This window comes from Scophthalmus maximus, chromosome 17, assembly GCF_022379125.1.
Source record: "Scophthalmus maximus strain ysfricsl-2021 chromosome 17, ASM2237912v1, whole genome shotgun sequence".
Lineage (NCBI taxonomy): Eukaryota > Metazoa > Chordata > Actinopteri > Pleuronectiformes > Scophthalmidae > Scophthalmus > Scophthalmus maximus.
This window is the reverse complement of record NC_061531.1, coordinates 8,916,514-8,943,130: the sequence shown is the minus strand read 5'-3', so window position 1 is coordinate 8,943,130 and position 26,617 is coordinate 8,916,514. Positions and strand designations below refer to the sequence as shown.

General features: G+C 43.4%; 3 protein-coding genes across 4 annotated transcripts; 2 read left to right on the top strand and 1 right to left on the bottom strand.

Annotated features, from left to right (window-relative positions):
* The first annotated feature begins 458 nt into the window (after positions 1–458).
* On the top strand, positions 459–3,966 carry dhrs7b (dehydrogenase/reductase (SDR family) member 7B). Its single transcript, XM_035614384.2, has 7 exons — positions 459–585; positions 1,322–1,512; positions 1,631–1,749; positions 2,078–2,288; positions 2,466–2,558; positions 2,652–2,804; positions 3,226–3,966. Exons 2-7 carry the CDS (start codon positions 1,359–1,361, stop codon positions 3,429–3,431), a joined length of 936 nt encoding a protein of 311 aa, XP_035470277.1. The 5' UTR covers positions 459–585; positions 1,322–1,358; the 3' UTR covers positions 3,432–3,966.
* cramp1 (cramped chromatin regulator homolog 1) lies at positions 3,702–18,471 on the bottom strand. 2 transcript variants are annotated; one of them, XM_047327958.1, is made up of 20 exons: positions 18,335–18,471; positions 16,177–16,553; positions 14,287–14,489; positions 14,020–14,173; positions 13,342–13,425; positions 13,107–13,155; positions 12,553–12,638; positions 11,802–11,925; positions 11,527–11,608; positions 10,342–11,289; positions 9,769–9,946; positions 9,322–9,494; positions 9,148–9,219; positions 8,941–9,022; positions 8,547–8,660; positions 7,631–7,788; positions 7,152–7,338; positions 6,841–7,008; positions 6,313–6,458; positions 3,702–5,798 (listed from the first exon to the last, which is right to left on the bottom strand). In XM_047327958.1, exons 2-20 carry the CDS (start codon positions 16,550–16,552, stop codon positions 5,685–5,687), a joined length of 3,498 nt encoding a protein of 1,165 aa, XP_047183914.1. In that variant the 5' UTR covers position 16,553; positions 18,335–18,471; the 3' UTR covers positions 3,702–5,684. The 2 variants fall into 2 exon arrangements, with proteins under 2 accessions (XP_047183914.1, XP_047183912.1); XM_047327956.1 differs by lacking the exon at positions 18,335–18,471 and adding an exon at positions 16,937–17,119.
* Positions 18,472–19,257: 786 nt separating this feature from the next.
* jpt2 (Jupiter microtubule associated homolog 2) lies at positions 19,258–24,616 on the top strand. The gene is made up of 5 exons (XM_035614589.2): positions 19,258–19,439; positions 20,326–20,477; positions 20,736–20,887; positions 22,192–22,234; positions 23,271–24,616. Exons 1-5 carry the CDS (start codon positions 19,384–19,386, stop codon positions 23,504–23,506), a joined length of 639 nt encoding a protein of 212 aa, XP_035470482.1. The 5' UTR covers positions 19,258–19,383; the 3' UTR covers positions 23,507–24,616.
* The last annotated feature ends 2,001 nt before the right edge of the window (positions 24,617–26,617 follow it).

Genomic DNA, 26,617 nt, shown 5'->3' with positions numbered 1-26,617 from the left:
GGTTTTTTAGCCCAAACTTGGCCATTTGGAAGCTGAATCAAATAAATTGCATTTAGTCTTACAGAGCATGCCTAACCTCCCGGGGCCCTTGCCTCTCACGCCACACATGCTTTACAAGATGTGCAGAGACACTTGATGATGATGACGGACAAACGCTCAGAGGGACGGACCCGAGATAACCGAGTTAGTCTGCTGGTTTGCGGCCAGAGCGGACTAATCATCTGTCAGCTGGCCTACTGAAATTGGTGCTTATCCAAAGGAGGATTATTTTGAATTTGTTTTTATGTATTGGCTTTTGAAACTCCCTTTTAATGATGAGACTCCTGGGTGGACAAGAGGTTCCCCATCCACCATAAAGAAGGCACTGTTAATGAGGTCAACATTCCTCTGACACTGACAGTCACTTTTGTGCTCGTTGAATTACTGTCAAGCCAAAAACTCCAACTCCCACAATCCCCGGCGGCGGACAGCCGGAAGCCCTTCAAGGAGTCCGGATGTCGCCGGGGCGTCCTCCTTTCAGACGAGCCCGGAACTTTCCCCGTCACCGACTCACGCTGCTTTTTGTACATCAGGGTAACGCTTCAGGTGAGTCTTGGAATGATTTGTTTATTCTATAACGAACTCGTCGGTTCGATCCGCTGGTCACACAGTTTAAGCTAGCTAACGTTAGCATGAGCGACCCCAGCCATTGACGTGAACCTGCCTGTGCACTGTGCAGCGCAACTCATTGTTCAACTCATCGTGTTTTGTTTTCAGTGTGTTACTTACTTTTATTTTTTTAACATGTATTTAATTTCTGTCATGTGTGTTCTGGTGGAAGGCTAATGTCATAGACACAATCCCGCTGTGCGTCACGACAAGCTGAACGCTTCTTGACGCATTTAACTACCACGTGTTTATATTTTCATATCGTTTATAATACCCGATTGGAAACCAGTCTTATGTACTTTCAGTGATTTGAATCTGGTGAACATGTGAAGTTGATGTCAGATGCTTCAATCCTTGGACACACTCAGTACACACACACACACACACACACACACACTCACACACACTCACACACACACAAACATAGTTTTACCACAGTGACTCAAAATGGACTATTCTACAGTCTGTTTCTTTATGTCTGATACATTTGATGATTGCGTGTGTGTGTGTGCAAGCAGCGTAATTAAATGATCAGGACATTTTAAAATCCACTGTCACTTTGGCAACGGGGCAAGAGAGTGTATACAGCACACATTCTCACTGTGGCCTTTTAAAGCCCGTTTTCATTCGTTTGTGTTCATTTTCTATCCAACCATTTTTTGTACACCATCAGTTACTTTTGAAGGGGGGGGGCAGGGGGATAGCGAGCCATGGAGCGTGTCACGGGAGGAGGAATGCTGCCGCTGGTTTTAGCAAGTGTTGGGGTCTTGCTGTTGTACCGGATACTTGTCCGCCTCAGACCAGGAGCTGCTCTGCAGGATGCTGTGGTGGTCATCACAGGGGCCAGCTCTGGACTTGGGAAAGGTTGGCCTCCTACTCACTCTTTTTCACTTTAACTCAAAATGTTTCATGTCACACTGTTTCAAATTTCATGCATTTGATATGGAGCATAAACAAGTAGGTTGTGTTTCCTGTTTTGTAGAGTGTGCGTGGGTCTTCCACGCTGCCGGTGCGCGGCTTGTGCTGTGTGGTCGAGATGCAGCCCGTCTGCAGCAGCTGGTCCAGGAGCTTACAGCGTGTTCAACAGGCACACAGCAGAAGGTGAAACAATCGGACCATGAATAGATTAATCAGTTAGTTGACATAATTTTTTTCTTTTTGGGACATTTCCAGACCTTATTACAGACAGTGGTAGAGGGATGATATGAAGGAGAGAGGGACAGATGCACCAAGGTCCCTGACTCAAAACAAATATATTTTTACTTAGTGTAGAGGACCTCTTCTCTAAAAGTAGAGCTCAGATATAAAACTAAGGTCACATTTAACATTCCTACCATCACTGTTATCACTCTTTAATTAAGATATTAGAATTATAGAATGATGTGAAACAACTTGAGTAGTTAACTGTGATGTTTTGTTCAACCACCAGACTCATACTCCCAGAACAGTTACCTTCGACTTGGCCGACACAGAGTCAGTGGACAGAGCCGCAGAGCAGATCCTGAAATGTCATGGACAAGTGGATGTCCTTATCAATAATGCTGGAATCAGTTACCGTGGCAACATACTGGAGACCCATCTTTCAGTCCAACGGGATGTCATGGATACAAATTACTTTGGGCCTATTGCTCTAACTCAGGGTTAGTGAGGAGTTTTTGTGGCTTTTGGTTTTCAGATGTGCGTAGTCTTGATACGGTATGATGGTGTCACAGCTCTTTGTGTCGTTTTGGTCACACTGATTAGGAAGAGACACCTTCAGTTTGTGTAGAAGAGCAAGTTTATCAGCACTCACTATTTCCTCCCTGCTCCCTTCACAGCTCTCCTGCCCTCCATGGTTCGCCAGCGCAGCGGCCACATCGTGGTCATTAGCAGTGTCCAGGGCAAGATCGCCATCCCGCACAGATCAGCTTGTAAGTGACCTTTACTTATTCAATTACAATAAACAAAGATCCAAGGTTGATGGGAAATGAAGCAGGACTCTGTTTTTTTAACACTGCGGTCAGATGCAGCCTCTAAACACGCCACCCAGGCCTACTTTGACTGCTTACGGGCCGAGATCGAGCGCTACGGGATTCCGGTGAGCGTGATAAGTCCTGGGTACATCCGAACCAACCTGTCTCTCAACGCCGTCTCTGGGGACGGTTCGAAGTACGGAGGTGAGGAAATGACACATATGTAAACTGTAACAATGACTTGTTAAAGGTGGATATAGCCATGTCACATGTTTGCCCATTTGCAATTCATAAAAAAAGGTCAACAAAGCATTGCATTTAGAGTCTGAAAGACACATTTCCTGTTAGAATTAACAACAAAATCTCGAGTAAAAACTTTTCTGATGTTTTGCATCAGTGTATTATTGTGAGTCGCATGTATGTGCATCTTTTTATTGATGTGGTAGGTTTCCTCACTTCAGCCCATCACTGTCAGTCATGTTGGTTTTGTCAGTTTGGAAAATAAACTTCTGTTCGAACATGGGTTACAAGCCAAAGAAACTAAAGACTTCCCTTCCTACCAAGTCTACTGTGGCATCAGTTGTCAATGATGCATTGTTTCCTGTTTGTGCAACGCCTCTTTCAGTTTTGGATAAAACCACGGCAATGGGTCGGGATCCCAGGGACGTGGCTCAGGCGGTTCTGAAGGCTGTCCGTCAGAGGAGCAAGGATGTGGTTTTAGCAGGACCTATGCCCACCGTGGCCATCTACCTGCGCACACTGTGGCCCGCACTCTTCTTCAAGCTCATGGCCTCTCGTGCTCACAAGGAGCAGAAACCGAAAGATGAATGAGGGCTGACGCAGTGGCCGGTGGGGAACCAGCGACTCACCAGCAGTTTCAGTCACATGGACCAAAACATGAATCTGACTGCGCCGCATGGAGCCCAAATGGACATGCCTTTCTTAAGTAACACTCTTTGCACTTATACTTACCAGTATAAGATGAAATATTCTTTTGGAAAAGATGACTAACTATTGTTTATATGCCAAAGGCCACACTTTTCATGTCAATATTTACGTTTGAACTGGTTTTAACACAACGAACACAAGAACACAACAAGCTGGTTTTATAACCATCTTTATACAGAGGATAAAAACACCTTTTACAAAGTGAACATTTTTAAACAACAGGTTTTTTCCTTTTTTTCAGATGTCATTTTAATATTAAGTTAAACAGAAAACATTTTCACAAATGTTACCAATAAATAGTCCAAATAACAATTTAAATTATGTTACAAAAGCGCAGTGAATACTGGAATTGCCATTTGTACAAATAAATCCCGAAACAAAAAACAAATAAACCAACATGCCAGATTCAAAGACAAAACCTGCTGTTTATTTCTTTATGAAGAATCATCTCCATTTCTGTTCTAGTGTGAGGAGATGAAACCTTGTCAGACGTCTTCATCACAAGAGCTTTTACATTGTAGAGTCAAAGCCCCCAAGGTGCTCGAAGGAGACCAACATTTTTAAACCCTTTTGTGAAATGACCGGAGATCTCCGACAAATTTACACTCACAGAAGGGGAAGTTCAACATGTTGATGAGGCAAAGTGTGTTCAATACTGCATATTGACGATGCTTGTTGGTTGAAATTCGGAGAACATCTGACTGCAGTGAGTCTGTACTCGAGTCCCTGTGAACAACAGCGAAACTGCATGGATGAAGAAACAAAAACTAAGCAAAAAACAAGCATCTATTCGTTGTCACATTCAGATGCTGACGTTAAAGGGATGATGAACGCGTTTTGAAGCCGATCATGTTGACATTAGCCAGTGATCAGTGTCAATGCTTATCTATCTATCAATCAGCTGATTTTAATAGTGATTTGTGAGTTAAAATGAGAGGAGTGTCGACTGCGGCTTAAGTGTTTGACGTCATTATATCCTTCTTACTGCCTGCTCTTGTGGAGTTAAACCAGAGGGAAATGTTACCAGTCGCTTTGAATTCAAAACAGTATCTAAAATGAATACCTAGTTGGTCACATTATGGGCAAAAGGGATCAGGTAAATGTGCAATGTTCTTTTTCTCAGTAGTGGAGTCAAAACACTATTTATTTACCATTTATAACTTAAGGTTATTCAAAATTAGAGCTAAAGTCCATATTTGGGTATTCTGATGACTGCAAGATTAAGTTTCCAGAAGAATAAAGTTCTTATTTCTTAGCAACCTGTTCATGCAACAAACCAACATAAAGGTAATTTCAATTACTTCAAAATTTGATGAAGCCACTGGTGATGGACTTTAAACTCCAATAGATTTCAGCACTAAATTCAAGGGTCTCGGCTGCAGATGATCACAGTTGTAGAGCTACATAGTCTAACAGAAGCTGCCATTTTGCACGTGGCTGTAAGATAATTAAATTCATGTCATGTTCCAAAATGTAACCAATGATATCTGAAGTGACTTGGATGAGAAGCACATTAGTAAATTAGAGGGCATGCGCAAAGGATTTCACTCCTTCATGCTGTGTTGTGGTGTTCTCCACGTTTGCCACTGTAGTAACTGAATAGACTTTATAAAGTTATGTTTTTCTCACTGCCACTGACACCAAAAATCCACCTCCAGCAGCTAGGATCTACACTGCACATTTTGCAGGATTTACACATTTTGGAGGTCAATCTGTGAGCAAAAGACTGGCACGCACACACGCACACGCACGCACACACGGATCAGGAAAAGACATAAAATATTTTGTTCAGATATGGCATCGTATTTTCCTGTACATGAGGTTGTGTTTTGTAAACGCATTTTCTTTTTAAGTGTTTGTTTTTAAAGGGCATTTCACCGTAAAGTTCGGTGAAACCGATGCGTTTCTAACTCGCTGTGAACAATGGTCGAGGTTCACCATTGTTATTGCACTTTAACAAACAGGGCAGGGATGGCTTTTAGGGGCTGGTCTGTTCTCCACAACAGTCTTCTCTTCAGTGGGGGAGCGACCGAGGACCAACAAGTCTCGACACAGAGGCGAGACCCATCCTCCGGCCGCTCCAGTGACTCGTCCTCCAGACGGCCATGGTTCGGTGGGGCCACGTCCTCTCTGCCTTCAGGGCGGTGGGTTGTTGGGCTCTGTCACGGCCAGCTCCTGGGCCAGGTCATTGAAGCGAGCGATATAGTCCACGCTGCTCTCGCTCATCATACAAGCGAGCTGAGAGTCCATCTGCAAACACAACCAAAGAGCTTTCGATGTACAACAGCAAAGGGCGACGGCGAAAGATATGAAAATCTGTTTTGTGCAGCAACCTCTGGAGTTTAAGGTACACAGAAGCCAACATTTAACAAAGTGCTCGAAAATGAACACATTCATTTGTGTTTTCTAACCAAACCATGCGTGGTTACATTTGCCTGCCTAGTTAAATTTTTTTGGTTGTCAACTGAACAGGTTTGTTAGCAGTGAAAGCGACAAACTATATTGATACAAGACTATTTTGGTATCTGTGGTAACATGTTACACTTCAGCGTTCGGCGTGGAGATTTTCACTGATACATCATAACAGGAGTTGAAACAGATGTTGATCTTGTGTCCAATTCCATGTTCTCCATTCCCTCATGGTTTTCTTTGTTTGTCAGCAGGATGGATTTCCACAAAACTTGGTGGAAGGACGGGACATGGGCCAGAAGACAAACCTTTCTCACCCCTTACATATCTCTTATTGACTAACGGGCTGACTTACCTCTGCCACATCGGGAAGGCCACGGGACTGAAAGGAATCATGGGAGTTGCAGTCAAGGAGGCTCGGACCAAGCAAAGCTGTGCCACTGGAGGGGCCGGAGGGGGTGAGGGTGGTCCGCCTCCCCTTATCAGGAGACACCATGCTGGCTGGAAAGAAGCAGAGGGACAGCTCACATGAAGCGTGCAAACAAATCTGTGTTAGTGTGATCTCAGTTTTCCCTAGTCCTCATGCCGATGTGTCCATGGGCAAGACACTTAACCCGTAATTGCCTCTGAAAGGTCTTGTGGCATGAATTTGTGTGAATGTGACAGAAAAAGCGCGGGAAATAGCAATGCTGTATGATTGTGTTTGAATGGATGAATGTGACTTTGAGCTTCAAGTGGTCAATAAGATGAGAGAATTGCTATATAATTATAATCCATTTACCATTTAGAGCTGCAATGCACGATAAACCAATTTGACAAAAAATGAATCGTCTGTTATAGTATCTGTTTGTGGATATTTTACTTTGGGAGAGACAAGACTTACAGAGAAGGCATCCCAGTGTGGAGTCGGACGAGTCGCTGGGGTACCACTGGGGGTCGTGGGTGGGTGATGGGATCCAGCCTCGGGACGGGCTGACTGACGGAGACGAGGTTAAAAGTTTGGAGCTGTCATTGTTGCTCAGCTTGGCTGGAGATAGAGCCGTTTCCTCCCCTGCACCAGGAGATGCAAACACACGCAAATGGTCAATAAGCCTGACAGGTCAGAAACTTTTTTAGTTTTTTTCGTTTGCAAGTTTTACAGAGATAAAAACTTGCTACATAAATGTGGCATGTAGGTTTCAAGCTGGCACGCACCGTAGTGCGCCGAGTTGATGGCAAGCTCGATGATGGAGTCACTGATGTGTGTTTGAGGCTCCCCAGGGGCCAGAGCCTCTTCTGGGGGTCCGGGCAGAGAGATGTCCAGGAGCGAAGCGACACTGGGTGGAGCGAGGAGTGTGTCTCCACCACCGGTCACTCCAGGAGAGGGTGGAGGCAAACCGTTCTGTGGGAAGAAGTGGCACACTTATAGTGGGGCTGCTGAACCTTTAGTATTACTTTATTGGTTATCATCAAAGGAGTTTTCATTGCAACGTGGATGCATATCTGTTGGTGTCCAGCAAGATAAAAATTATTGTAAATTTAAAAGGAGACAAAAGGGACTTTGTTATTATAATTTTTTAATTTAGGGGATAAATTACTTGGGTATTAGTTATAACATAAAATTATTTTGATCCAAAAATCAAATTTGAGTCTTCAACCACAACCTTTGTGTGTGTGCGTGCGTGTGTCCTGACCTCTGGGACATTTTGCTCGAGGAGTCGAGAGTCCGGTTCAGCATCAGCAATAGGTGTGGTGGCGAGAAGAGTGCTGTTATCAACGGAGGGAGAATCCAGACTGCGACAGGGACTGCCAGGGATGATGCCTGCAGATTTCGCTGCCAGGTCAATGGCACCTGAGAGAGTAGAAACAGTTTAGAAACACAGAGGGTTTTTCACACCAACCACAACAGTAGTTGGTGTAGTAGTTCAGCAATTGAACTCAACAACAATTAGAATATAAAAGCTGGGGGGATGGTGAAAATGGCACTTCCTTTGACTGGAATAATGTTCCTTTTGTCAATTTACCCCTGCACAAAGGATTATTTGTTCAAAGCTATATTGAATGCAGGAGATCACGTGGGAGTAAAGTAGGCAAACATTTTTCATATATAACTGATAATGATTATGACTAACTAGGACTCAAATTCAAATAATAATACAGAGAGTCCAAGGAACAGTTTCACATATGAAATTAACTTAATCCAAAAGCTTTCATGTAACAATAGTGTTGATGGCATGTAAGAAGCTGCCATTGGGATTCGAGGAGACACCAACTGTAAATACAGTGAGTCAACAGATTTGTAATGAAGAGGTTTCTAATGAAGAGGTAAACTCGATTTAAATGGTTTTACTTTGCTGCATATGTGCTTGTCTTCCTGTTATGTTGAGGCCATTTAGTGATGGGGCCTTGTCATAAAATATCTCTGTTAAAGATATAATTAAAATTAAATAAGGCAAAAGCTTATCAAACTATATTTAGTCACTGTGACAACAGGATAAAGAGCAACAAGAAAAGAGAAAACTAAAGTCTATCACCATTTCCCTTTATCTTGAATTTGAAATTGTTTTAATGAAACACTAAAATATGTTGTTTAATAGAACCAGTACATACTGGAGAGCTGGCTGGCTGCTGCTGTAGAGCTGGGTGCTGCAGGGGGAACTTTGGAAACGAGGGGGCGGGGGTTTGGAGCCAGGCGAGTGTGGATTGGCCGGAAGGATCCAGTTCCTGAGGGAAGAAACAGGAAGGGAAAAAGCAAGACGTTAGCATAGTTCTTGTTGAAAGAGAGACATTTTATTTAATTATGTAGAAAGAGCACATCAGCTGAATTAATTATCAATATAAATACATAAATAGGCCGATTAAAGGGTTTGTTCAATAACAATTTTTTTTACACTAGACTGTCGGACTTTTCCTTCAGCACTAAGAATTTCCATCCTCTGCCGAAAACATATATTCTCATACATATCTCATCCTGCTACACTGATGACATGTGTGCTAACTGTACCTGTGGCAGAGGAGTTTGAGAGGATGGAGAAGGAGCAGACGTGCTGAGGAGTGTCTCCTGTAGTCCGGGGCAGCAGTGTTCGCTGTGCACAATACAGAAGCAAAGTTCTAGCCCATCGTGACACAGCAACGTGTAATAGATGCACAATTATAACATGAGAAGGTCAAACCAACGAAGATGGTTCACTTGAATACCACTGCGTTGTACCTGAACTACAAGGGGTTTCCGAAGTTGCCTGTTCCGAGGTTTTCTCTGTCTTGAAAAAAGATCCGACTGCATCTACGAGGGGAAAAAATGTCATCTTTACATTTGCACATATTCGTCTGGAAAATAAACCAGTTTAGTCTTTGTACTCGAAAAAGATGTCTTGCTCTGTCTTACACTGATGGAGTCAAGCTGCTGTCTGAAGGCGAGTTCAGCTTCCTTGTTGGGGGAGAACATTCTGTTGTGCCGCGAGCTGTTGGGGGGCAGCGTGGTGGGTACCGCGAACACCCCCCCCTCTGAGTCAGCGCCTGCTGTCGACCCCAGCAGAGAGCGAGGGAGACTGCGTCCACCTGAAGAGGGCGAAGGATGTGAGGAGTAAGATGCTAAGAATATGCTACTCAAAGAACTTTTAAATAGCCAAACACATATGGAACAGGAAGCATTTGCACTTATTACACACAATCGATTCCCATCATCCAAAAAATTAACTAGAGCACCATCAACATAAAAACACATATCAGTCAAAACCCTCCATATCAAAACACCATATCAACAAAATCAGCAGATTGATATTCAGCGTCTGTAGTAATGGCCTTAGAGAATAGGAGCGAGGCCCACAAATACCTGAGGCTCCAGCGTTTGCCAGGTGTGACCTGGCCCCTCGGACAGAGGCCTGCTGCCGGCCACAGCTGGGGCTGCGAACACCAGCTACGGGCCCTTTTCCTGGAGGTGTGAGCACCAGGTTCTGCTCCTCCTGGTGGCTCTTGATCGGTGACGTGGCCGTGGAGCACAGCTCCGGAGCCTGGAGGGGAGGACACGTTAATGACAGCGTCTGTCCCACAAATAATGCTTTTACTTCAATTTAAAGGTGGCAAAGTAAACGTAGTTCACGGCCTGTTCTAGTCCTATAATCAGCTGACATTGTACCAACCTAACTTCATCCATCCATGGAGGATCTGTTGTTGATTAGAGCACTTAGCATTGCAGTTTTGTGAAAATATGGGAGAATGCAGTGTGGCACATGAGGAACACTTGAAAACAATATCTGTTTAAAGTTGCAATTTACATTCATGCCACAGGAATACATACATTCAAAGTCTTTAACCTAAATCAGCTACTTTGTAATTTTTTTGCGAACAAAATGAATGTCGTTGGCAACCAGCAACAACTCGGTGAGAAGTAAGAATTAATCCCTACCAGAGGTTTAGGATTGACCTCAGTGGTCACCAGTTTGAGCAGGCAGCGCAAAACTCTGTGTGTCCTGCTGGGCTTGGCCTGTACCAAGGCTGGTCCGTTTTCTTGGTTGTTGGAAGGGGCCGCAACAGGCTGCCACTCGTACTCGAGCTGCAGCTTGCCAGGCTTTCCGAACATCAGGTATAGCTCAGCCAGGGTGACGTTCTCCGTATCACGGGCACTCCAGCCTTCCTCTCTGATCAGCTCAACAGTCCGCTCTCTGGCTGCCGGTGCAGAGCCCTGCAATGCCACTTCCTCTGAGCCAGTCATCGGCAGTTTGGCTAGAGGAGTGTGACTGGCTTCAGGGGAAGAGGTGCTGGTGTTCTGCTCCTCTTTGCACTGCTCAGACGAGATCTCTAAACCACTACACAACTTCTCTGTGCTTTTGATCACCGCAAATCCACCACTGGGCTCCACGCTAGTGCAGGTCCTGCCCCCCTCAGAGGGTCCCAGCCCAGCTTCCTCTTCTCTGGGAGCCACAGTCTGCTGACAGGGAGCAGTGACAGAAACAGACAGAGGTCTCCTCTCCTCTGCCTTCGCAGAACCGTCTGGTGAAGATTCAGGGTTAGGGGGCTCAGTCCGACGAGTATCACCCAATACAGTCACTAATGCACCAGCAGCAGCAGTACCCCCCCGTCCAGATTTAGCACCAGGCCGAGGTGGGGGCGCCGTGTGGATACCCAGGATCTGGGCAGCTGGCAATTCCTTGGCATTTGGCCGGTTCTTGCCACTTTCTAGCCAGTGTACGGTGCAGGAGGCTTTGGAGTGAACCACCCGTGCCACACCAGGCAGCGTGGTCAAGGTGCTGCTCTCAGCCGGGAAAAGAAAAAGTTCATCAGGCTGGGATTTGCTGGGAGAGGCGGCGTTAGACTGGCTGTTCTCCAGAGACTCCCTCTCCATGAGACTCTTAAGCTGAAACACCAGTGTTAAGGACTCAAACATAACTAACAGTAAGAGGTATGTCTTCTCCAATTCTTTATCGATAAACTGCAATATACAACTGCAGTGGGTTGTATTAAAAAAGACACTGTAAAACAGCGATCCAGCTCACTGTTCCACTGTCACATGATGAATTCATACTATGTGCACCTTTTTTCCTTCAATGAAATGGGATCAGTATTGCTAAGCGTATAATGTGTTAAAGGATACAATGCACTGGTCCTGGTACGTCCACTTCTGTTTCAGATACTCAATGAGGCTGGAAACTTTCCTATGGAGCTCGACCACCATCCTGGGTCAGAAAAGACAATAACAAAAAAGTTTACTTAAAGCTGTTTTCTTACAAGCAGCTGTGGTAAGACAGTGCTGAACAACATTGGACTGGGTAACTTTGGTATTATATACCTAACATATAAAGTTCCTCTAGGTCTGACAAAAGGGTTTACACCACTGTTGGGACTCCTCTCGGACAAAGTCAGACTGACCTGAGGCGAGGGTTGTGGGCTAGACTCTGCACGCGGGCCCAGGAGTGGTTACTGCGTGGTTGGAGCTCCACTGCCACCTTCAGTGGTAGACGCACCGGCTTCTGGTCCTCTTCATCACTCACGCCTGCAAGGACAAAAAGACACAATGAGAACGACTGAGATACATCAACAAAGGACAAGGTTAAGTATTTTTAAAGAGCGAGAACGCTGGCGTCCACCCAGTGGTATTTTGTGACTGTATGTACTAATAAAATCTTAAATCTTAAAGCATTGAAAACTACATTCATGTAGTATTCAATGATACCACATGAATGTTATGTTACAGTTGACAGTGCAATTGATGCATTAGCAGGCAATGAACAGACTGTAACTAAACTCAGTAGTACAAAGCACTGATACAGCTATGAAAATAAAGAGCGACTATGTGGGAGACATGGCAGACACAAGCAGTGGAATTCTGATTTTACATCCGAGATTAAAAGGACATTTCTATAAGTTTGGATGATGTTGAAAAGAAGGGTTGGTGGCAGCCAGCCGGACCAGTCATCGCCATCATCTCCCTCCTGTTCCTCCTCCTCACTTTGCTCCCACAGTGTTACCATGGAAACACCACTAGCCTACACTGCTATTGTTATTGCCAAACCCCCTCTGGCACCCCCCACAAACACTGTGCCTCGCCATCACCGCACTTTGTATTTTCAGCACTGATGTTTGTTTACTCTGCATGTGCAGTATGTGTTGAGTGTCTCACCGTCTGGGTCACAAAGCTTCTTCAGTGCGCGACACATGGGCGCTTTGATCCGAAGGTTCCTCCCTTTAGAGCGCACAGTGGTGGCCCTGGCCAAACAAGCAGAACAGCGGAGACATCTTTCAGTGATTTTAGAGGAGAACTTGTCTGGATCACATTGCACCTTTCAGTGGAGAAGAGGGAGCATGCTAACAAGTTACTAACAAATTAGCTTTAGATAATGGCACAAAGAGTATACTAAAGAACAAGAACATTTAACAAAAGAGCAGCCAGGAAGTAAGTAATATTGTACCATATCACATTTTATATACTATACAATATCTTGAAATTCTCTCCAGGTGATATTAGTGGCCTACTTGTCTTCCTGCTGCTAATGCACTTTTCTTGTATTTGGCATATGTCATCCTGACCTCAAACTTTCTTATACGGAGAATGAAACTTATCTGGATTTTTGTTATAGCCTCTGCATACTGACTATTCCAGATGTGTGCATTTACAAAGACATTATGTGTATTTATAGTGGGCCGTGCATTTTATCCACTGTCCCACGGTCTTACCCTTGCTGGATGAGTTCGTTCAGCTTCGCCACGTTCTTATCATCCATTACTGTCAAAGACAAAACACAAAGCCAGAGAGACGTTTTACGACATCTTCCCATGGGCGCAGCTGTCCCCCATGACTGGGAGCATGCAGCGTTTAATCACATCCCATGTGTCACAATCTAACAGCATGAAAACAACTTCAACAACAACAAAAGACATGCATTCATGAATGTACAAAGCCTTCACTTACAGCCTCCGACTTTTTTGCGTAGCTCAGCATAGCAGATGAGACCATACAGTTCTTGAGAGGATTTCTTCAGCACTCGGGAGTACGCTGAGAAGGAAAGGAGAGACAAGTCACAACTCTGCTGTAGCCAGCAATGCAGGAGGAATGTGTATGTAACATTAAGATAACACAACAGTGACACAGGGAGGGCTTTTTGTAGGGGCTTATCTGACGATATTCTTTCACATATGTTTTTGGATTGTTTCCCTGTTTAACAAGGTGTTACATAAACATTTTAGGGATTGTTAAACTTTAATTTTATTTTATTTGTCCAAGTCAGCGACTGTTGTAAGAGGCACTGTTACAACAAATCCACAAGGCCAGTCCTGATTCAACATGAATAAATTAAGATATCTGAAATGATAGATTGTCCTTGTGTGAAATAAACCAAAACTGCCTTCTCATAATGACTAACAAAGTAAATATTACAAACTTCAGTCCCTTTCAACCCCGAGAACACAAAGGAATGTCATGTTAGGTTTTCTTACTGCTGTAGTGGAAAGCAGGATTGTTGTAAAAAATAATAATGTTGGATGTGGAGCTCCAATTCTCCATACTCAATACTGTTCTACTCTCCAACTGTCAATGAGATTCAGAAAGGTTCCATCTGATTTTGGGCAACAAAGATTTAGGGCAGCTTACCGTTGGCAAAGTCGATGTGTTTGGAGATCTTGTGCCAGGTGCGGTAGTAAAAGTGGCGGACCTGCTCCTTGTTCTTCACCATGTTAGCTGGCTTGCCCCTCTTCTTGTACTTCATTGCAATGTTGTTCTGGATCGCCTCAAAATCCTTCCCATGCTGGAGACCAGAGAAGATGTGAAAAGATACATATGACTTGCATTTTTAAACTTTGTTTCATGTGTCCTATGATGCCTAACATATGGTTATGACAATTTGATATTACACGTTACCTCATAGAGGCCTTCAAAGAAGCTGTTTTTGTCTTCTGCGCTCCAAGACTCCCACTGCCGACGGGCCCTTTTCTGGTTACCGGCTTGTTCCTCCTTCTCAGCCGACCCTTGGCCCTTGGAGGCCTTGGAGACTCCTCCTGTGGAGCTGGCCATCGGCCCCGACTGTCCCACTGCCCCCTGGGAGGAAGAGCCATTCTCTGTGCCTGTGTTATACAGAGTCAAGGAGTCCACAAATCCATCAGTAATGAAACATTTAGAGGAATAACACAACTTAAATATCTGGGTAAAAAAAAATTTAAGGATTGAGCCAAATGTTTTTGGTTGACCACCGGAGCTGTTTTGTAAAGCATGGAAAATAAAATAAACAATTTGAGTTTCTGCTTGGAAGATGTAAAATAATGCCATTACAGTGCACAACCCCCCCTGTGGTTCAGTTTTGGCAAGAAGGCAGGAAAAGCAATCAGTCCATGCAGCCAGATCTACGGTGCACAGGTCCAAAACCAACTCGTGGTGGGCTCCAATGGCCAAGTTTACCCCCGCACACAACACAATGCCAGGAGGCACCGACACAAACACTAAGGCTGTTGCTAATGCAGCACTGCACTGTGTTAAGGCAACTGTATTTTCATCTAATACAAGTATTGACTTAAAAATGCTAATGTGTGTGTGTGGCTCACAGGCACTAACCAAGATGTGTCTCCTTCAAAACAGATGCGTACTAATATAGCATCATATTCAAAATAAGTAACTGGTCAACACTTGATCCCTCTGAATTCATTGGTTGAAACAAACTTGGTCAATGTTCACTTTTCTGAGAACAACACAAGAAATCAACCAGTTTTACCTGTCGGAGAAACTAAGTCAACAACATACAGCATGTGTTTACTTCTGTTGGATTTGAGTCCAGTTCATTTGTGAAAGAATATTTTTTTAATATTGTCACATTACACAGGCGCGCACACTCGTCAAGAATCACTTAAACTAGTTTTGTATCCTTTGGCAAGGACTAAACAGGTACAGGTTTCAGTGACAGGCTTGCCAAAGAACAGAAGCCACCTTAGTTGCTGTAAGTTTCAAACATACTGGACATAAACGCTCCTGCCCCATCCCGCTGCCTCGCCTTTCTTTCACTCTTCGAGGGGTGCGGAGACGGGGGGGACATGAAGACACCGCCTTTTCATGGATGCACTGAATCCAGACAGTTTTCTGTTAGAGTTTATCATTAGGTCATTTGTGATATGTAATCAACAAAGCCAATCCTTCACTATTACAGCTTGACGGGCCTCAAGGCATCTCTAGCTAACATCAGGCTGATAATTTTCAAAGGAAAAATTGTATCTCTTTTTTGTTACGACAAGCGCCACTTAAGCGCCTTGAGTTATTTTTCTCTTCGCTGTTGGTGGCAGTGGCATGTGTGGATTGAACTATTTCAAAAATGCTGCAATAACAAGAGCAATGCATTGTCGGAATTATTGGATGAAGGCAGTGAAACGCTCATTTTTCTTTTCTCTAATCCCCCAAAAACAACAAAAACAAACAAACAAAAAGTACCAAGTGCAAGCAACTCTGGCATGATGCTGTCCTGTTCCCATTCCCATACTGAAGCCTTAAAGACCTGGGACTTATTTCTCCCGCAGTCTGTTCATGCTGACAGTCACAACAGGCCTCGTTGTTAAAGCTGTACAGGAAAGTTTCCAAGAAACTGAATAAAAACATTTTAAAAAGTCAGGTCAAGTCCTCGTTGAAATCTAAGATCTGGCCTGTGACTCTTCTGCCTCTCCAACGCGACAGGATGGTGAGTTGACAGAACAGCATCACAACGTGTCAACATGGTCAGAACCTGAAGAGTTGATCATCACACACACACACACACACACACACCGACGGTACCTTTCGATCTGGCCCCGCCGTGTCCGTTGATGGCCGAGCCGATGGAATCCTTCCGGATCCGTTTGCTCGGAGGTCGAACGCTCGATCGCAGAAAATGATGCTGGTCGTGACACGGAGGGGCGGACTCCGCCGAGGTCTGCGGCTGCGGGGTCGAGCCCGGCCCGGTCCGGTCCGGCGGGGAGGCGGGGAGGAGCGGGGCTGCACCGGGGCTGAGAGCCGTGGCAGATGGATTAAGAATTTCCACTCCGTCGTCTCCCTTTGTACTGCGCTCCTCGCTCGCCTGCTCGCCGCTCTCCTCCTCGTCGCAGCCTTCGGGCTTTCTGGACGGATTCCGCCGCCCATCAACACCGATCCCCTCCCTGGAGCCCAGTGTCATGCTGCCGAAACACATTCGGGGGGAAATGCATCACATCGGGAGCGAGGCGGTGTGAAAAATGAACTTCTAAAGACGACGTTCACTGTCTCTCAACATGGCCGCCGCTGTTTGTTTCAAATCCCCTCTCCGGTCCCGACGAAACAACGCCAAGAATATGCAATCAACGTTTGGAGACAAATTGTATTCAGCTGCCAGAATAGTTCCGTGGCGGGCGCCAGTGTTTTAGCGGGTGTCTTTCGGCTCGAATGGTCAATATGCGGGCTGCAATTTCAACTAAATTCAAATGCGAGCGCTTTTCAGTTTAGCGCCCTGCAGAAACGACGACGAGAACCCCTCGGTGCATTCGACCTCTAAATAAAGTGATAATTTCAAACACAATTTTACCCATTGTCGTACTCTTCGCTGCTGGGCGACGTCTTCTTCCTCTTCACCATGGATCCGATCGGTTAGATTGGCAAATATCGATCAAATTGGGCATAATAACACCGACACCGATCTCTCCGCTTTCTGCCCTCTCCTTGCTCCTGCTTCGACTGAGCTGAACTCTCTGCGCAGTTCAACTGTTTTCATTCTGCATCAACATTACTCAATGCTTCTTTGCAACAAGAAATAAAGCTATAAAAACCGGTGTCAAGCACGAAACGTGCACTGCACGCGAAGCAGATGGATGTACAGTGACACACGTCAGTTGAGCTCATTTGAATCGATAGCTATAGATACTTATATTCACCCGTGTGCAAGTGTGGACTTTGCTTGTCACTACGTCACCATCGCCTGCAGAAATTATATCTGCGATTCAATTTCACACACATCCTGCATTTGTAAAGATTTAAAAAACAAAGTCCAGATGCTAACGTCATCGTCGCCTAATAAAGATAATGAATCATACATCAAAAGAATCAGGACCAGGCGTTATGTGGCCGGTGCACATCAAGACGTGGTGTATTACATGTAAAATAGTGGTGTGTAAACAACACATGATTTATAATAACGTGTTTGATCCATTGTCCTCCACTCATTTGTTCATTTCTGAATGATCAAGAGCAGCGCAGAGGTGTGACAGCAAAAGAAAGTTGAACAAAGAAAGATGAATTGCCAAAGAGCTTGAGCCTTCACTTTCGAGGAATACCTGTCTTTCTCTTTCTCCATCATCCACCGACTTTAAATCCCAAATTTGTGTCATTTAAACGCGAATTCTCAGACACATTCGGCCTCATGTGATAACTGATATAACAACGGTGCGAGAGCCCGAAACTACTAGTGAAGTTAGTTCATGTTTACCTGCTCTCGATGTGATTCACATCTTCAAACTATTGCGATATCATTGGCCGGATTAAACACAAATCTAGCGGATAAATCCAGGGTGAAAATGTTGTAATTACACGTGAGTGTATCTAATGTCAGAGATCTGTTCCACATAGTTGCTTTGCATTTGCCTACTGCAATGTTACAGCTCCAGGAGCTTGGTGGTTTTAGTAGTCTGATGACGGGGCCGGCATTTGACTGCAACGTTAATTATATACGTGTACTGTGATATTGGTTTATGATACTTATAATAACAGCTATCGTATTTTTATAGTGAGATATATAACCTGTTTGCAAGGGTCCTCTCCATTCATACAAGTGAGGGACCTAGCATGGCAGCTGTTGTTGGCTAGCTGTCGTTAACGCTAACGAGCAGTAGCGTTTGAAAAAACTGCTTCTGACATGGTGGTTATTTTTCTGCAGAGCCTCAAATAGTCTGTTAGATTAAAAAAAACATTGGCAAAAGTTATGAATTACCTGCTGCAGAAGCCTGTTGGTAGTATTCACAATCGATACACGGGCTAGCATCACTAGCTGACGGCAGCTCTCCAGCTTGTTGCCGATGACAGTTCCTGCATATCGAATGTCCACGCGACTGGGCACGCCTACGACAACTCGAAAACAATGCTTTCGATTGGTCAGAAATACAAGAGGGCGCCCATTGAAAATTTGACTGACAGAAGACTCCACCAATTGTCAGTGAAAGAGGCACAGCGGAGGACCAATTGCAATTGTCTTCCTGTCATGCCGGAAAAAGTTTATTGATATTTATTTTTTAAATTCAAACCCTCTTTGACACTTCCGTCTTCTAATATTTTTTGTTCTGTCTACAAGCTTTATTTCAACAAGAGTAGATCAGAATTATAGAGGTTTTAAGCGCTCCAGAAACAAATCCCGCCTATAAAGAGATTGACATTTAGATGAGCAAATCAATAGGCAGGACTCAGAGGATGCACTTGAATTTAACATGGCGTACGCCGAAAATCACCCGTTTAAGCGGAGTCAGAATCTGATATTTACGATTGGCAACAAAGCACTGACTATAATCATGGTTAAAAACCACCCAGCTGGAAAGCACACAAAGTATGGCACAAAGGCGTTTCATTCAACGACATCTGCGCTTTATTTTAGCTGCAATCTCGGACTCCATCCACATTACATTAAACTGGGCCAGTCATCTAACATTATTAATCAACAGATGTACAAATCGGAGGTAAAAACATAAATATAGCTTCACTGCGGCTGCAGACACGTGGCGGTTTTATCCCTAAAGTCTGTGATTCATTGAAATACGTAGTTCGTTTTTGGATGGCGGGATGCCGGGTGTCTCGAAACGAGCGCACCGCGTCACTCAGAAGATTGGCGGAGGACCAGTTATATCCCTCTGAGTCCGGAGGGTGGAGCGAAACATTCCTCACTACGGAGAGCGACTGGCCACGCACAGGCAGCAGGAACTCGCTGGTCGCCCAGTTGGCAAACTGACGAAGTTGTCTTCGGAAACTTGAAGGCTCACAAACAAAACCACCATGACTTCGACGAACATGTTTCAGGGGTTGGCTACTGGCTCAAAACCGAGCTCCAGGTGAAGAAATGTAACAGCTATTGTTGGTCTCGTGACCAACAGTGCTTATATTTGGGCTGTAGACAGCCGCTCCGTCAGCTAGGCGCTGAATGTAGGTTAACGTTATCTGACAGCTCTTCATAGATTTTTTTTAATTTTGCGTTTTATTCATATGCAAATGCCTTCGAAAGTAGCTCTCAGCGACGTCACGGGTATGAGACATATCTGTGTGGCGAGTTGGTTTGGGCGTGAGTTGTCTGCCGTTAGCAAACTTGAGAGCCAAGAAATAGCTTTTAAGCTAGCCGTGCAGGCGTTGTCTGCTGCGCCTGCGGAAGTGAGAGAGCCTCTTCAGACTGCTCCTCTTTGTACTCGCCAACAACAACGGCGTCGGGGCCACATTGTTCTAGTAACGGCCGGCCCAACTTACCGACTCGAAAGCGCCAGTCCTCCGGTCAGCCTCGTCAAATAGTCGAGCTCACGTAATGTCGCGGTCCCTCATGACGTCAGAAAGTGCAGTTTAAAGAGTTTTCAGACGTCTGGCGCCACTCCCGCGTATATAATCAAATACCCCGGTATTTTTGCTGCGTTCGCCTTAGCTATCTGACGTCATATAGCCACGACAGTTATAGCCAGGTTACTCAGTGTTTTCTACTTGGCCCTTTTTTGTGTGTGTAAAGACATGACATCAACAGCGGTGTCCACTGTCACATTTGGCAGAGGTTAACTGGGACCTTTAATATATTTTCACAGTATTTGTGCAGTAGTAGTAACATTATATTCAGGTAAACCAGTGAAAATTCAGCTGTTTCTACTAGAAGTCTGACTTTGCCAGAATCACCAGATGTACATGGTAATTGATCTTCATAAGGACAGGGATGTAAAGGTTCTATTATCTTATCTCCTGTAGGGTGTTGCAGCCTCCCGGAGGTGGCTCCAGTAACCTGTTTGGTGGCTACGAGGATGATGCTGCAGCAGTGAGAAGACCTAATAAAATGGCCTCTAAAGTGTTTTCTCCACCAGAGGAGCCCCAGAGTGTACCCAGACGCTCCAACCCTCCAGGTCAGACCCGCCTGTCAGGGCGAATGGATATGCTGAGGCACACCAGTCTAGCCACCTGTCAATGTCCATGGTGTGATACCAGTGACATTAATGGGACGGTTGCAGTTTAAACACTTTCACTGTTCTCTGTGCCTGAATGTGTTACACCACAATATTTGCTCATGTCCCATTAGTCAAGTATGTTATCAGTTCATGAAAAGAAAAAAATGGCCCGATGGTTGCTAAACTCAACACACTTCTTGGTAATGCTTACTTTAGGTGGGAGGAGTAGTGGAATATTTGGGGGAGCTGAACCTCCTGCTCAACCACAGAGACCCATGCCACCAGGTGGATCCTCTAGCAACATCTTTGGGGCTGCTGACTCTGCGCCTGTGCAAAGCCCAAGCAAAAGCCACCCAAACAAGCCAAAGGTAGGCCATGCATCTAGATTTTATATTCCTCCTGACTTAAGTTTTAGTTTTATTATTTAGTTTATTTTTAGTTTATCTGTCGAATCTTGTTGATAATATCCCCTTCAGCCCAAATTAGAAATGTATTTATTTTCTATTCCTCTGTAGAAAAGCCTTGGTCCAAAAGCCAACTAGTTTTTTAATTTATCCTGTATTTTATCTGATAGGAGTTGACGAACCCAGCTACTGTGTCACCCAGTATTTGACACAGTTGTGTGTGTGTATCAAGCAATCTTCTTCATGGCTCAATAGTGTTTGTGCAACGAGAGCATTTCAAAAGTCTCAGATAGGACAAAAATAGACTCCACAGAACCACTTGATTTCATCACCAGCCAATTTGCCAGTTTTTTTGTAAACGTGTCAAAGTCGGTGGTAGTGTTGGTATCCCAGACATCCGTTTGCATGCAGCCTTGCCTAACACGGAAAAAAACAAGTGATGTTTTTGTTGTGGTTGGAAAACTGGAATGTTTTGGAAGATTTAGAAAAATGTTTTTGCAGCTACACATTATTGTGCTATGGTTCTTTTGGAAATGGCTTTCTGCTGGCAGACTGGCGGTACTCACCATTATCAACAGTACTTATGATAAACTCCCTCTCATCACGTTTGAATTAATGATGGGGTGTGACTAGACTGTCTTAAAGCCTGATAGTATGACTTACCCATTTGCCATCCTGTGCCCTAATATCCTGGTTGGCGTAATTTTATTGTTAGTTATTGTTCACTCTGGAGAATGCAAATTACATATTGCGTGCAAAAATGATACATTGTATGCTGAAAAGTAATGTATTTTCTATGTGAATAAAACTAAATTCATCTGGATCCTTGGAAGATTTCAGAGCTGCCAACTCAGTCAAACCACGCGCAGCATTTGGAATTGTCACACGCTAGTTATGACTGGTTAAAGATTTTACACAGAACGTGTTGTGTATATGTTTATACATAAAACTGTATGAAATGGGTTCAGTATTTTCATTTTTGTTTATTCAACCAGGTCAAAGTCTTGTTGGAATGAAAATCTCTTTCAAGTGAGACCTGGTCGATGCTGGTTTCCTGAATGTGTAAATGAGAGACAAGTACTTTCACTCTTTGTGCATTGTAGCAGATCCTTGCTCAGGGAAACTGTGCCATTAGCAGAATTTGAGCAGCCCCTTTGGCATAATGCAGCAAGAGCAAGGAAGCCTTGTGTCAAGTTTTTTTTTGGGGGGGGGGGGGTTCACAATGAGACAACCTTTTATAAACAGCTTTATTGTATTTTTCATTACAGGACAATCTAAATGTGGGACCTGAACCTGAATTACCAAAACCAGGTGAGTTTGTTAAAAGGAAAATATCTACATTAACTCTTTTTGGCAGATGCTGAGTCACTTTAGCATTCAACGTGCCCCTATTAAAGGCTGTGACTTTGCTTTACTACTTTAATCTGGAACATGTTGCTTTCCTCTTAGTCCGCTAGTTGTAATTCTCTTCTTTACTTTATTACTAGTAAATGCCTCTAAAATACTGACATATGTCTTTATTAAAGGATGATCTAATTTACATTTGTATTTCTGTATAATGGAGCTAAGCTGCACCTGTAGAGGCCCAACATAAATCTCACAAAGCCATTTTAACTGCAAACCTTCTGCCATCTATCACAGTGAATTAAATTAGTTTTCTCATTTCATTCATAATTAAACAAGGTGGACTTGCCCATTAGTCCCAGAATCTCCAGTTCAACTGGTTGATTACTGTTATTTTTTTGGGATATGCTTCCCACATGATTCTACGTTAGGTTGGAGACTGGTAGGTCTAACTTATTTCATGTTTACAGAATATTTACAGAGAGTCTGGTCCAAACCAACTGACACCATGTAAAAGGACTTGTGTGCATTACAGCATTTGGTTCAAAAAGTGCATTTTTATATCACAGCTCAACAACCAAAATGAGAGTCAGAGAGTCTGGTCCAAACCAACTGACACCATGTAAAAGGACTTGTGTGCATTACAGCATTTGGTTCAAAAAGTGCATTTTTATATCACAGCTCAACAACCAAAATGGTATATCATCTAAAAGCGTTAAACTCACTTGCGTATGTAAAGATGCTCTGTTTGTCTGTCAACATCTCAGAATTGGCATATTTGTGTATGTTTGGTCTAATTATTAGGTTACAATGATTTTGTATGCAGCAAATAATATTTAAATATTTTAATAATAATCATTATTTTTATTTTTATGATTAAAGGCAAATCAAAGGCTGAATATGTTACATCCATGTTATAGTGGTTTTATCAACATGTGAACTATAATTCTTAACCTGTTAAAATTAAAATGCATCCGTAAAATGCTTTTTTTCTCTCCTCAAGCACCCAAACCCAAGGTCAGCCAGCCTGAGGTGAAGGAAGAAGTTACCCCCCCAGCTCCCGTGCCAGCCAAAGAAGAGCCTCCTACTGTGTCAGAGCCTGAACCCATTTCTTACTCTTCCTCACCTCCCGATGACACTTCACTGAAGAACCACGAGCCTCACCTTGGACCCAAGCCTCGCTCTCACAACAGGGTCCTCAACCCACCTGGAGGAAAATCTAGTGTGGTATTCTACTGATCAGCTGAACACGCCACTCCTCCCTGTTTGTGTCCATAACACTCCTTGTCTGATCCGTGTTAATCTTCTCTCATTCCACACGGTTATTTCACCTGTACATCTAAACCCTGCCCAGGAATCTTGTTCTTCACACTTGATTCCCGGTCAAATGCATCGTCCTCAACTTCTTGCACTTTCTTTCTGTTTTCTGGCTCCTTGCTCTTTGTCTGTCATATTCCTCTTCACCTAGACCTGCTGTCATACAATCAGCTACCGGTCAATCAACAGGCTATGACCATTAGTCACTTTGATTGTGACTTTGTCCAATCTCAATATTGTGGCTACATTTTAACCATTTCTCTGTGAGCATCTCAAGAAAGGTTGAGACATCGTAAGAAGCTTTAAATGATTATGGATTCAAATGATCTGGTGTCACTAAAATCCTCGCACACATTTTCTCAATTTTGTTTTAAGCCTTAATTTTTTTCAGACAGGAGGGGATGGACAGATCTTTCACAATTTGTGATATGTGAAATGTTTCAGGGAGTGCCACCGTTTTATGTGCTGCCAGTTCCTTATTTGATGACAACACAAAATCTTTTGTTTGGCAGTTATTCCAAATAATGCATGTGTTAGACCTTCACAATGATTCAGTAAGCAGAAGCCTTATATCATCTTCAGTGTTCTTTCTTGCCTTGTCCCAAATGTCATGGGGAGAGTTGCTGAAAAATTGACCTCGCAGTCGTTTAAGCAATCGTTTACTCCCAATTACTTCTGCTTCTTTAAAGAAATTCCATTTTGATTTTAATGCCAATGTATTGTGTGCAGGTACTTTCTGCTTTGCCCTCATTGCTTGCTTTATCTGAGAACATGCCTTTTTCTGCTTGGGGTAGGCCTCTGTTTATGTTTTAAATTAAAACGGCTGAAGACAGTGAACTCTGGACAAGCACGTGGCCTACCTGAGTCTAGGTGGGCTCATCGATAATCACCCTTTCGCTCACTTCATGATGCACATTCATGTTATTTTGGTGCCAGCCTGCCCCCAGTGTGTTGATGTGCCTGGCAGGCAATGAGCGCAGCAGAAGAAAGAGAACCTGTGTATTGCAATAAAACTGTTGTTTTGCATTTAGAGTGGGTCTTTTGTTTTTTATATTGAACACTTTTGAGATTAAATTAAAGCTAAAACATATAAGGGTTGTAGTACATTAAATACCTGCTACCTGCAAATACCATGCATACCTTGTTAAATGTTTGTCTGGAGCAGCGTAGATGAGATATACAAAATGTGTCTCTGGTGCTCCAGATTTATAGTTAACTCTCGAATAGCTGACACTGATGCTTTTGTTCTGATTTGCCCTTTGGTAGTACTCTGTGTGCGAGCTGCTTGTTTTAAGTGGGGAAAAAAATAGCCACTTTATGCCTTGGAAGAAAATGTAGTTTTAGCTTCGTTACTACACAATGGAATCTTTCATTTCCTTATTTAAGCAACAGCAGAGAAAACGTTTGTTTGTGTGAGTATACATGGATACTGACATACATGGAGTCCTATTTGTATGTTACCAGGCCATCATACCTTGTAACATGCATATCCTAAAAATGAAAGCCAGACAATAGGCAGAACTGCCGTGTGCAGCTTGTTGGCATGAAAAAAAAACCCTAAGCTATTACATTTGCATGACTTAATTTTGTGATTAACAAGAATGTTGGTCAAACGTAAACATTTTCAGCATTTCACTGCCTCGTATTTACCGAAACAACACGGACAACCAAAGCCGTGTGCTGATCAAACAACAACTGTGTGTACTTCAACTTGGTCGATTTAAATGGTAGTTTCTCTTTGTTTTTTCTTACTTTTAATGGTCTTAATTCATTTGAAATGTTTACTGCAGAAAGCTTGCAGGCCTGCTGGTTTGTAAACTTAAATCTGGAGTTCCCCTTCCAGAGAGGCCAGTCGGACCAGCTGCTCTGACTTCTGTCAGTTTAGCACAAGTCTGAAATGATAAAAAATAATGAGGCTGACGTTTGCATAGTGTGACTTTAGTTTACCTTCTTCAGTTGATCTCTAGCCTGCAGATAGCTAAGTATTTAAGGACTAATCCAGAGGAGAGCCTTTAGTTTGTCACAATTCATCACCTTTTCTATCATAAGGGGAAAAAAACTTTGATAGGTTTTAATATATTTCATATATTTTATTGGAAAGATTTATTGAATATGGAGCCCTCAATGCTGTTTTAATGCTTCATTGACTGTTTTTTGTTCATTTGGTTAATCTTCTCCATGGCAAACAATAGCCCTGATGGTAAAATGTGTTTGTTTTAAACTCAACCCCTTTTATCAAAGTGCTAAGCTATACATTATACATATAATACATTGCATGCTGTCCTATCTGTACAGTCGGGAGGCCGAAACCACCTTTCCATCTAATGTTAGTCTTGTCAGGCCAAAAAATCGTACCTGTACATGGTATTATGAAATGTAACAAGAGACTATCTTCATAAGCATATCCTCTTTTGTCCAACTGTCCATCTCTTTTGCAGAAACAAAGTTAATTTGCTTTGAGTATCTAAACAAATCCGCCCGTCGGAAACTGAATTCCTCCCTGTCTAGATTTCCTCTACACTTATGGTAAGGTGAGACCCTTTTTCGGACTATATTGTTAATTGCAAGCACTCAAAAATTCAGAACTCTGCATCTCTTTATGCAAATATCAAGATCAAGCTGTTGGTGTACTGAAGCCATCATTGATCATCTAAGCCATCATTTATTTCAATTGAGTTGTGCCTCGCTTGCTGTTTGTCAATGCTGACGTTTCAGCTCCATCTTGTGTAAAAGAAATGGCGAGTCATCAACATACTGGGAGCTTCAGAACTTCAAGGAAATGGCTTGGAAAAGCTAACATTACCTATTAACACAATCTGTTTGAAAAGAGAAAAGTTATAACCTGTAAAGATCATGCAGATTCTTGAGCGTCCTCCTAATATTCCTGAATTTCTGCAGGTGATGATGTCTGGCAACCACTTGCACTGTCTTTCGGCTCTGACAGGATGATTGATTCTGTCCTCTGAGGTGCAGTTTGATCAGTTTTCACTGTATAATCAAAGTAAGTGATGTTTTTTTTTCAGTAACAGAACT